Source organism: Enhydra lutris, unplaced genomic scaffold (genome assembly GCF_002288905.1).
Source record: "Enhydra lutris kenyoni isolate GAN:26980312 unplaced genomic scaffold, ASM228890v2 scaffoldscaffold22, whole genome shotgun sequence".
Taxonomy (NCBI): Eukaryota; Metazoa; Chordata; class Mammalia; order Carnivora; family Mustelidae; genus Enhydra; species Enhydra lutris.
The window spans coordinates 41,264,149-41,276,657 of NW_019154106.1; the positions used below are offsets into that span (position 1 = coordinate 41,264,149).

At 41.7% G+C, this 12,509-nt stretch overlaps 2 protein-coding genes across 3 annotated transcripts in view; both read right to left on the bottom strand.

Moving 5' to 3' along the window:
• The window catches only part of LOC111149579 (lactate dehydrogenase C), a 38,359-nt gene extending 38,102 nt beyond the window's left edge, over nucleotides 1-257 (bottom strand). The window contains exon 1 of the mRNA XM_022506696.1: nucleotides 167-257. The gene's annotated coding sequence lies outside the window, so the exon portion shown is untranslated. The remainder of the gene's footprint in view (nucleotides 1-166) is intronic.
• Nucleotides 258-4,627: 4,370 nt separating this feature from the next.
• Nucleotides 4,628-12,509, bottom strand: part of LOC111149522 (L-lactate dehydrogenase A chain) — a 12,963-nt gene continuing 5,081 nt past the window's right edge. For both annotated transcript variants that reach the window (XM_022506619.1, XM_022506618.1), the window contains exons 4-8: nucleotides 10,921-11,094; nucleotides 10,315-10,488; nucleotides 8,170-8,287; nucleotides 5,909-6,032; nucleotides 4,628-5,343 (exon numbers count right to left, since the gene is read on the bottom strand). In XM_022506619.1, coding sequence (XP_022362327.1) covers nucleotides 5,179-5,343; nucleotides 5,909-6,032; nucleotides 8,170-8,287; nucleotides 10,315-10,488; nucleotides 10,921-11,094 — 755 coding nt within the window. In that variant the 3' untranslated portion in view covers nucleotides 4,628-5,178. The remainder of the gene's footprint in view (nucleotides 5,344-5,908; nucleotides 6,033-8,169; nucleotides 8,288-10,314; nucleotides 10,489-10,920; nucleotides 11,095-12,509) is intronic.

The following is a 12,509-nucleotide window of genomic DNA, read 5'->3' on the forward strand; positions in this document are numbered from 1 at the left end:
CCTACTGAGTCTGCAGAATGTTGGAGCCGTGTGTGGCAGGAAAGTGAAAAAAGGGGTGTGGAAAGGCAGAGGAGAACCAGTCTGCCTAGGTGTTGGGTCACCAATGAGCTTTTTTATTTCTCCCAGCCCTCAAGCTATCATTTTCACCCCAGTACTAGACACTCACAAGTGCTTTGCTTGGCGCAACTCAGTACAGACAGCCAGATCACAGAACTCACTGCCTTTAAGGAAGATTAAAAAGAAAAAAGAAAAAAAAAGTTTACACCAAAAGTAAGCCACCAACGGCACTTAAGTGCGAAGCCCTGCGACGGTTACTCTACCGACTGCCAACGTCAAGAATGCTCTCACGCATGACTCTTTCGTCAGTACGCAAGCCCCGCCCATCGCTAGCCCAGGCGCAGGCGCATTCGCAGACATTTAGCGGCCCCTCGTTCTGGGAGGGGGCGGTGTCGGAGTGAGTGCTTTTGCGTCCTCGGTGCACCTGTGAATAATTCTAGGCTATCTTTAAGAACGTGCGAAACAGGGATTTGGGGAGTATAGTTTCATTTCCCTCAACAAGCCTAAGCCTGGGACTGATTTTAGTGCTGAATTTTTGGAAACCGTCGTGACTACAGGCTGATGAGGGTCAGGCTCGAGGCCCCAGTGGGGGAAACCTCTCCTTCCAGCACCTCCTGTTCTTCCAGATAACTTGCCTCTTTCTTAGAGGACATGCTGGAGGGACCTGAGCCCCAGCGACGATTTAAGTAAAGGGTGGGCTTGGGAATGACCAACCTGAATTTGAGGAATGTACTTTTCAATCTACTTACCATACCCTTGTCTACACATTTATATGCAGGAATTTAAAACATTATTATTGAGCTCTGTAACTTCAGAATGGAGTGCTGAAATAGAGATTGAATTAAAGTAGCAATTTTGAGGACCTATTTAGCTAGAGGCCTTCATCAAGGTTAAAACAATAACGTTGTTTAACCCTTAAACTATCCCTGCTCCCCTTCCCCCAGGGGATTTATTGAAAAACAAGTCCTCGAAACCAGCTCCAGGTAACAAAGCTCAAATACAAGGGTGGGTCAGGCCAGGTGGAGACATCCGATGGGGGAGGGGAATGCATACTGTCTCCCTAGCTACCAAGGAGTATGGGCCCCTCCCTTTGGGCACATTTTGGGCGCCAATTCTGACCAAGGTGATAGGCTGGTTCAAATGTCTACTAGGGTAAATTGTAATTCAATTAGTCCCCTAGCATGACTGTGCAGCTTTCTCTGTGTGTTACAATCTCATTGGCCACCTGTGTGTGGCCAGGCCCAACCACATGGCCTTTGCCCTTAAAAGCTAGTCCGTGGGGATGCCTGGGTGGCTCAGTTGGTTAAGCGGCTGCCTTCGGCTCAGGTCATGATCCCAGCGTGCTGGGATCGAGTCCCACATCGGGCTCCTTGCTTGGCAGGGAGACTGCTTCTCCCTCTGCCTCTACCTGCCACTCTGCCTGCCTGTGCTTGCTCTTGCTTCCCTCTCTATATAAAAAAAAAAAAAAAAATAATAAAAAAAAAAAAAAAAAAGCTAGTCCGTGAAAGAAAGAAGGGTCGCTCTCTTTTGTAAGAGGCGCGGCCCCGAACGTTGGGTTAGATTCTTGATGCTTGGCGCGAAATAAACTTTGCTTGACCTTCGCTTTATATCAGTCTCGCTCCTTTAATCATGGACCCATTATTGGGGCATAACAGCTACAATCCAAGCTAACTTAATCATTTTGCTTGGTGGCAATCTAAATACAGGAAGGCCAAGATGTATACATTCCAACAACTGCCAAAGTGCAGTAGGAATGCAGTAAAGAATTCTGAAAGAACAAGGCTTTGAAGTCCTGATGCTTTGACAACATGTGCTTTAGTGGAAAAAATGTTCATCCATCTACATGCATATATATGGACATATATATATATATATATATATAAAATGGAGAACTATATTCTGAACATTCCATTTGCTTCCCCCACTAAGGCATATTTAATCCACTTCCCAAGGTTAAGACTAAAACGAGATCATATTATATTTATTTATTTATTTATTTATTTATTTATTTTAAATATTTTATTTATTTATTTGACAGAGAGACACAGCAAGAGAGGGAACACAAGCAGGGGGAGGGGGAGAGGAAGAAGTAGGCTACCTGCCAAGCAGGGAGCTGGATGCAGGGCTCCATCCCAGGACTCTGGGATCATGACCTGAGCCGAAGACAGATGCTTAACTGACTGAGCCTCCCAGTTACTGCATAAAATGAGATCATATTACATTTAAAAGAATCAGGGCTTCTTGCAGAGCTGGCCTATTCCTTGCCTGGGGCAAGAAGATACAAGGTGATCTTGGAAGACTTTTTGTATCAGAAAGTGAGGAAGCTTTACAAGAGTAAATCTAAAAAATTCATGAAAGATTAGGTTAATAAATCATTATTATTTCCAGTCATGTTGGTACTAATTTATTGTATCAGATATGAAATTAATAAATGTAAATAATTTTTTTAAAAAAACAAGTTTACTAGAGGCCAGGCATAAGTACAGGTTTCTAGTTGGAATAATTAAGAAGTTTGAAGATTTGATAGTGGTGAAGGTTGTACAACTATGCAAATCCACAGAATTAAACTTTAAAAGGTGAATTTTACCTCTGCCTGCCATTCTGTCTGCCTGCACTCGCTCTCTCTCCCTCTCTCTGACAAATAAATAAAATCTTTAAAAAAATAAATAAATAAATAAAAGGTGAATTTTAGGGGTGCCTGGGTGGCTCAGTCATGGGGAAGATTGAGCCCTGCTTCCAGCTCCCTGCTCAGTGGGGAAGCCTGCTTCTCCCTCCCGCTCCCCCACTGCTTGTATTCCCTCTCTCCATGTCTGTCAAATAAATACAATCTTTAAAAAATAAAAGGAGAACTTTATGTGTAAATTATATCCTAAGGCTTAAAAAAAAAAAAAACCTATAGAAAAGCAAATCCTATTATACTCCTTGTCAAGACTACATAATTTGCAGGGGTGACTGGTTCCCTCAGTCAGTTAGGCCTCCAACTTGGTTTTGTCTCAGGTCGTGGAGACAGAGCTCCGCAGTTGGGGTTCAAGTCATGATCTAATAGGTCCTGAGATCTAGCTGTGCGTCTGGTTCCACACTCGGCACGGAGTCTGCTTGAAGATCCTCTCTGTTCCTCGCCTCCCTCTCTCAAATAAATCTTTTAAAAAGACTACATAGTTCAGTCTTGTCCTTTTACATTTGAGACACACTTGGAAAAAAGCCTAATTCTTTCTCTTCATTCTCAGGAAGTAAACTGGTCAAAGATCTGGAGAAGTACTGGCAGTAAAGTTGTTCTAACCTCTCTTAGTATTCAGGCTTGGATAAGGGTCATAGTTGCAGCTACATTTTGAGGAAAATCTTAAGAAAATTTTTGAGTGGACAACCATCAGGACTATTTGGTTTGAAATTGTTAAATGCCATTATGTTACTGGCCTCTGGAGAGCAAATGTTCTTGAAAATGTTTCCCAAGATGTGTGGGAGGCTTTGGTTAAGCTTCTGCCTTCAGCTCAGGTCATAATCCCGCGGTCCTGAGATCCAGTCCCATATCGGAACCAGGACGGTGGAGCTGGCGGTGAGCGGGCTTAGTAGTGAAACTGCTTCTCCCTCTGCCTGCAGCTCCCCTTGCTTGTGCTTTCTCTGACAAATGAAACCTTTAAACAAAATTTTTTTTTAAATCTGCATTTCCCTATAGTGACCTAAGTACCACTGCTTATGTTGTTGGCGAATGGTATTTTTATATTCATGTATATAATGTCATCTACAGAACTGTAGGGTACCAATTATGATTAGCACTATTATGTTACCTCCTAATACTTTGCAACTTAGTATATTAAAATGATAATGAAAATGGTACCAAAACAACATAATCAATCTAGCCACACGCTTGATTTATTAAGTCACACTGAAGTCTGATCATTAGTAAATAATACATCATAAAAAAATCATTGCAGGTGTACCTGGGTGGCTCAGTTGCTTAGTGTCTGCCATTGGCTCATGTCAGCAGCCCCCATCGGGCTCCCTGCTCAGCAGAAAGCCTGCTTCTTCATCTCCCTCTCCCTCTGTGTTCCCTCTCTCAATGTCTGTCAAATAAATACAACCTTTCAAATAAAAAAATCATTGCAGGGGCGCCTGGGTGGCTCAGTGGGTTAAAGCCGCTGCCTTCGGCTCAGGTCATGATCCCAGGATCCTGGGATCGAGCCCCGCATCGGGCTCTGCTCAGCAGGGAGCCTGCTTCCCCTCCTCTCTCTCTGCCTGCCTCTCTGCCTACTTGTGATCTGTCTGTCAAATAAATAAATAAAATCTTAAAAAAAAAAAAAAATCATTGCAGGAACAACTGGGTGGCTCCCTTGGTTAAGTGTCTACCTTTGGCTCAGGTCATAATCCCAGGGTCCTGGGATGAAGTCCTGCATCAGGCTCCTTGCTCAATGGGGAGCCTACCTCTCCCCCCGCTTCTGCTCTGACAGGTGAATAAAAATCTTTAAAAAAAAAAAAATTCGTTGCAGTGTTGCCTAAGAATACCCTAATAGGTCCCAATAATGTAAGAGTAAGTAGCAGCTTTACCTATTGTAATAAACAGACACAGTCACTGTTCAAAAAAAAGTCACTGTTCAAATTTTATTTGGTATTTTAGTTGGTACAACACTTCGTTGGTTGCATGGTCTTTTTACATTATATGGCAATGTACACTATATTCTGACATACATGGTACACAAAGAAAGATCCTTTGGAACAGTTATGCACAATACATGCAATAATGAATTTATACGTTGGAGCCCAGGATGTGACTGACTGGGAAAGATGGACTAGGCATGTTGGGTGTTGGATGAAGGAACCAGAAGTCCTAGAACACACAGGGAATACGCATCTGGTTGGAAGAGCACCTGCTGCATATGCAATATTGGCAGTGGTGCCTCTGAGATGAACCCATTTAGGACTACAAAGCCAAGTATCATCCAGCATTAGGGTATAGCTGCAGGGTTTGCTGAACCATTCCTATTTAGAACTTTAGGAAACTGATGTTTTTTCCTTAGGCCATTTTGATATTATTTAAGTAACAGATGAGATAATAAGGACGATGTACACAACCTCCAACTAAAACCCTGTCGTAGTCTAGACAGTGAAGTGGTACATTAGAAAACTTTAAAACTGCAGCTCCTTTTGGATCCCCCAGAGTGTGTCTGCACTCTTCTTCAAACGGGCCTCCTCCTCAGAAGTTAGAGTCACCTTCACAACATCTGAAATTCCATTCTGTCCCAAGATGCAAGGAACACTAAGGAAGACATCATCTTTTATTCCATAGAGACCCTGAAGACAAAAGGAAAAGTATTTTATGTTTTGAGCACGCATTCTGGGATCTCCCAAGACTTTCATTCTTTACAATTATAAAGCTTATTTAATACAACTTGAGAAGTAGGAACTCCTGTCCACGTTTTCAGTTAGGATGTTATGAACAGTGCAACTCATCAAAATACCAGCAAGATTTCTGTTCTAGAAGAGAATCTAAATTATTGCCATTATCCATATTACTGTTAAATTTTTAATGACAACATGTTGGCAACTCTACCTTGAGTGACTTCTTTTTTCCTTCAAAGGAAAAAGCTTTTTTTCTTTTATGGTCTTCCACTCACCTCAACTTATTGTAAGTTATCAAGTTATCTATATGAACATAGTACCACTAAACATTAATCCCAAAGCTCAACGATTTCTCTCCAAAGAAAGTTGTGACTGCATTTATTATGTCACTTAAATCAAATTTATGTCACTTAAATCAAAGACTGATGACTAAGTCAGTCTGTTTTCACAGAAGACTCTTTTTTAAAAACCAGAAAATAATCACATTCAAATACAATGTATCACTACATACACCTACCTTAATCATGGTGGAAATTGGATGCACCCGCCTAAGATTCTTCATTATACTTTCTGCCAAATCTGCCACAGACAGTCCAATGGCCCAGGAAGTGTAGCCTTTCAGTTTGATCACCTCATAGGCACTGTAGGGTAGGGAAGGACAGGGAAAGGTAGGAAAAAGTACAGTAAAGAGAAAATAAAGAACAATGCTTTCACTGAACACATGCTTTACAGCAAATAATGCCATGAAGTTACATTACAGACCTCAGTAACGCCTGCACGCATACCAAGATATTACATATAGGGATGTTCTCAAAAGTACAATGTATATTCAACACCACGGAATATTACAACCGTCAAAACAAGTAACTATATCTACATGCAACAAAATAAAGGATTAAGATGTAATACTGAATTAAAAAAAAATAACTCCAAGATTCGATTACATGTTTGACTCAAGATTATTTCAAGCAAGGGATGGGCAGTAGGACTGAAGGTGAGTGGGAGGATGAGCTCAGAACTCATCTTCAAATACCAGCAGACTAGTGATTCTAACCCAACAAAACGCTACACTTGGTTGACAGCTATTATGTTCCTTGGGTTGGGTGGTGGGTTCACAGGTTTTTGTTTTTTTAAAGATTTTATTTATTTATTTGACAGACAAGAGATCACAAGTAGGCAGAGAGGCAGGCGGGGGGAGCGGGGGGGAGCAGGCTCTCCACCGAGAGCAGAGAGCCCGACGCAGGGCTTGATCCCAGGACCCTGGGATCAGCACCAAAGCCAAAGGCAGAGGCTTTAACCCACTGAGCCACCCAGGTGCCCCGGTTCACAGACTTTTATAAGAGGGCCTTGCCTAAATCAATCCTGATTCATTACTCAGTTCTACAGAGGCCCACACGTGGTTTATAATAAGTAAATAATGGGATGGTAAGCATCTGCCTTCAGCCCAGGTCATGATCCCAGGCTGCTGCATCGAGTCCCGTATCTGGTTCCTTGCTCAGTGGGGAGCCTGCTTCTCCCTCTGCCTGCTGCTCCCCCTGCTTATGCATGCGCTCTCTCAGTGATAAAAATCTTTAAAATATTTTATATATACACACACACATTAAGTAAATAATAAGACCAAGCTGAGAACTTCCGTATTTACACAATTTCATACAATATTCACATTTTTAGTACAATTATGAATCTACACATTGCCTGAAACTTTATAATCATCTGAATAAACAAGTTTGCTATTTCTAGTCATAAAGCCTGTAATAGGAAATTGGATTTAAAAATTCTTGGGGCTCCTGAGTGGTTCAGTCAGTTGAGAATCTGACTCTGTTTTTGGTTCAGATCATCATCTCTGGGTCATGGGACTGGCCCCATGTGAAGCTCCATGCTCAGCGGGGAGGTCTGCTTGAGATTCTCTCCCCTCTGCCCTTCCCCTGCACGCACACACATGCTCTCTCTCAAATAAATCAATCAATCTTTCTTAAAAAATAAAGAAATAAAAGTTCTTATTTCTGCGGCACCTGGCTAGCTCAGTCCATGTAGCATGTGACTCTTGATCTCCGGGGGGGGGGGGTGGGGGTTGTTCGGAGTTCAAGTCCCACATAGGGTGTAAAGATTACTTAAGTAAAACTCTTATCAATAAATCAATAAAAATTCTTATTCCTAACTGAATGACCCATATATGCTATTGAAGTAAAGGCTGAATCTGAAATACAACTTCTAAGCACTAAAAGATTTATCCTACTATAGAGAAAGACAGCAAAGACTATTGCATTAATCATTTTTAGTTCTTTACTTGTTTTATAGTATGTTCTTTAACAAAACGTCAGAAAAAATCTTATTTTTTTTTTATTTTTAAGTAATCTCTATACCCAACGCAGAACTCGAACTCACAAGCCTGAGATCAAGAGTCACATGCTCTACCAACTGAGCCAGCTAGCCAGGCGTCCTTAGAAAAATGCTTTCCGACAAGTATTCAAATGCTATTAAACTTTCAAACTTTAAAATAAAAATCTAAGTTTTAGGGGTGCCTGGGTGGTTCAGTAGGTTAAAGCTTCTGCCTTCGGCTCGGGTAATGATCTCAGGGTCCTGGGATCAAGTCCCACATCGGGCTCTCTGCTCAGCAGGGAGCCTGCTTCCCTTCCTCGTTCTCTCTGCCTGCCTCTCTGCCTACTTGTGATCTCTCTCTCTCGCTCTCTGTCAAATAAATAAATCTTTTAAAAAAATAAAATAAAATAAAAATAGAAGTTTTAATCTTCTGTATTGCTGAATTATGCGATCTATTACCTGTCAACCACCTGTTTGTGAACCTCTTTCCACTGTTCCTTATCTCCATCAGTGCCTAAGTCAGGGTGCAGATTCTTCAGAGAGACACCAGCAATGTTTACTCCACTCCATACAGGCACTGAAAGAAGTAGTAGAGAATACATTTACTTCCACATGCCATCCAGCAGACCACAGAGCACCCTAACCAGTCTTACGGGCTAATCTGCTTTAAGTCAACATACGCCTTGCTTGTTGATTTAAAACCCTTGATCTGTAACAGAAATAAGTCACTTTCTTTGAGATTTGTAGACTACTGGTCTGGGGGAATACAGAACCAAAACGTTCCCAGGCCACAGAGGCCAGCAAGTCTGTTTGAAGCTGCCTCACCTTTCTGATTAGCCCAGCCATCTTTCAGAAAAATGTTTTCCTTTCTTAAGGTTACATGAATGATTTTACTGACCTCCCTTTGAGTATCTGTAAACCTTGCCCTCCTTCACAGAAAGAACAGAGTACTTTTGCACAATTCCTTGGTACTAAGGAACCAGACCTTCTTGCACACAAGAAGAACTAGAACTTCTTGCACAATCTCTGAGCACTGAAGTTAACTCTAACTGGCATCATCAAATCTACATGCAATCAAGAAATGTCACAGGCCACTGTGTTCCCTTAACTGATTAAACTCCTTCAAAAGTCTCTGGGCTAGGGGCACCTGGGTGGCTCAGTGGGTTGAGTGTCTGCCTTCAGCTCAGGTCATGATCCCAGGGTCCTGGGATCAAGCCCGCCCCCCACATCGGGCTCCCAGCTCAGTGGAAAGCCTCCTTCTTCCTCTCCCTCTGCTTGCTGCTCTGCCTTCTTGTGTTCTCTTTGTATCTCTCTGTCAAATAAGTAAATGAAATCTTCTGTTTTTCTAAAGATTTTATTAATTTATTTGACAAAGAGAGACAGCAAGAGAGGGAACCCAAGCAGGGGGAGTGGGAAAAGGGAGAAGCAGGCTTCCTGCTGAGCAGGGAGCCCAATATGGGGCTCAATCCCAGGACCTTGGGATCATGACCTGAGCTGAAGGCAGACACTTAATGACTGACACACCCAGGCGCCCCAATAAATAAAATCTTAAAAAAAAAAATCTCTGGGCCAGGAAGAAACTTCAGAGTTGGACTTTTGGACAAGGGTCTGCCTTCTTCCCCAGGTTGCCAGCCTCTTGAATAAAGCTCATATTCCCTTCCAGTCAAAACTTGCCTCTTGACTACTGGCCTTTTGAGCAATGGGGAGCCAAACTTGGTTTCTGGAAACAAGACTAGTAATTTTGACCCTTTTTTCTAATTCTCATTTCTTATCTGGGGAGGATTACCTGCTTTTGGTAGATGGTCAAGACTACAAACACCCTTACTCTTAAACTTTGATTGATTGATTCATGTAAAACTAAGAATTTTCACCATATCCTAACTTGTTTTCCTACTCTACTGCGATGTTTAATCCGTTATTTGAAAAATAAAGACACTATGAGATCATAAAGGGAATTTTCTTGGCATAAGTAACTGAGAACCCTGCACAAAATTAAAACATCTCTTAGCTTTGATAAAACTTTTCTTTTTTTTTTTTTTTTTTTTTATTTATTTATTTCACAGAGAGAGATCACAAGTAGGCAGAGAGGCAGGCAGAGAGAGAGATAGAGGAGGAAGCGGGTTCTCCGCCGAGCAGAGAGCCCGATGCGGGACTCGATCCCAGGACCCTGAGATCATGACCTGAGCTGAAGGCAGAGGCTTAACCCACTGAGCCACCCAGGCGCCCCTGATAAAACTTTTCATCTCCTTCATTTGGATTGGCTGACCTTATCTGAGCCACAAAGTTCAAGTCAAGTCTAGACACAGCTGTGATTTCAAATGACTGAGGTCATCCTTAGAACTATCCTCTTATTTTAATATGTCCACTGTAAGGAGTAAAAGAAATTTCATTCCCCATCCATGGCATAGGGATGCCATAAAATGTTACATCAAAGTTAAAATCTTAACCCTTCTTAACATACAATTATACCAAAAGACAGATTTCTAGAAACCATCCTACTCCAATGAATGGGTATCTGATTTCAGCTCTGGTTTAATAATGAAATTTCTGTAAATATTTTAAATAATTTTTTGGAAACAAAAAGAGAAAATAAGTTATGCTTACCACTGGAGTCTCCATGCTCCCCGAGGATCCACCCATGACAGCTTAATGGGTGAACTCCCAGTCTTTCCCCCATTAGGTAACGGAACCGGGCTGAGTCGAGATTGCAACCACTTCCAATAACACGGTTTTTGGGAAAGCCACTTATCTTCCAAGCCACATAGGTCAAGATATCCACTATGAAGAAAATATTTAGGCAAAGATACTAGGTAAATTATTAGATAATGTTTAGCTAGTCAAGATACATGGCTCTGTAGGACTCTTGATAGTGCTTATGACCCAACATTTTTGTTAAATTTTTAAACCTTTATTCGTAACACAGTAAATTCATTAAGCTCAAGAAGTGTAGTTTAATGAAAATAAATTGTGCATTAACAACATCTTATTCATAACTTACCTAAGCTCTTCTTGGGCAAGTAACTAATTTCTAAGTTCTAACTACATTTAGGGGCACTGTATCCCCCTTACTATTTTAAACTTAATGATTTTAAGCAAATCCGTTCACAAGAGGAAAATGAAAAATATGAGCAATAAATGTGCGTATAAAGAACATGACACATACCATCAGTTTTACTCGAGTTCATCTATTTGTGCAATTAAAGGTCTCACCTGGATTGGAAACAACAAGCAACTTGCAGTTTGGGCTGTATTTGACGACATTAGGAATGATGAATTTAAAGATGTTCACGTTACGCTGGACCAAATTAAGACGGCTTTCTCCCTCTTGCTGACGTGCCCCAGCTGTGATAATAACCAGCTTGGAGTTTGCAGTCACATTATAGTCTAGACAAAAGGGAACAAAAACCAGATTACAGCCTTTAAGAGAACTCTAATACCTAGCCAGCAGAAAGTTGTTCCATAAACTTCTTTTATGGACAGTTTGAACAACTGTGTTACCTCCCCTACTTCCTTTCATATATAGATAAATACAGATAAATGCTTGTACTGCCACCTTCCCACCCCCATCTTCTCCTTTAGTTTTTGGCCACTTAACTTGGGAGGAAGAGTACATCAACACCTTCCTTGTATTTTGGTTTTAGACTGTGACTTCAGTGACAGCTCAGAGGAGCTGGAAACAATCAAATGAGGTTATCATCCCTCAATTTTTTGCCACCTGAGCTCATGCTCACTCTCTCCCACACTATTTCCCCCCCCCCACTTTTTTAAAAGGTTTATTTATTTGAGAGAGATGGAGGGAGAGAGAGCACAAGTCGGGTGAGGGGTAGAGGGAGAAGCAGGCTCCTGGCTAGGCAGGGAGCCCAAAGTGGGACTCAATTCCAGGACCCCAGGATCCTGACCTGAGCTGAAGGCAGATGTCCAACTGACTGAGCCACCCAGGCACCCCGATACTCCTATTTCTACTTAACTACTTCACTATGATCGTACCAGTCCAGAGACAGGCTGTTTTGTTTTTTAAGCAAAAGCCACTTTATACTTAACAAGTATGTCTTGCTTCTAGATACCCTATGGTACAGGATGGTCAACCCAGCCCGTAGGTAAGTGGTCACTGATTTTCAAGTGTCAAAAGAAACACCATTTGTACACATGTCCAGGTTTCTTGACTAGGGCTCTTAAGTGTAAGAGGCCCAAGAATATCCGAACAGGCTCATTTATCCTATTCTCAGTCTTGTGTTAGTGTGTGAAAGGAAGTAGGGGAAGTGTATTAAATTTTAAATATTAGAAACAATGTGGTTACATACAAACCTGAGGAGCTTTACTAATTACATGCTAACTCAGATGTTTTCCACATTACGGACATACTGGATTTCCATTTAAAACCATTTACTAGAGGGGCGCCTGGGCGGCTCAGTGGGTTAAGCCTCTGCCTTTGGCTCAGGTCATGATCTCAGGGTCCTGGGATTGAGCCCCGCATCGGGCCTGCTTCCCCCTTCTCTCTGCCTGCTGCTCTGCCTACTTGTGATCTGTCAAATGAATAAATGTTTTTTTTTTAAGAATTTATTTATTTATTTGATAGACAGAGATTACAAGCAGGCAGAGAGGCAGGCAGAGAGAGAGGAAGAAGCAGGCTCCCTGCTGAGCAGAGAGCCCAATGTGGGGCTTGATCCCAGGACCCTGGAATCATGACCTGAGCTGAAGGGAGAGGCTTTAACCCACTGAGCCACCCAGGCACCCCTAAATAAAATGTTTTAAAAAAAAAAAAAAAAAAAAAAAAAACATTTACCAGAAATTGCAACTTT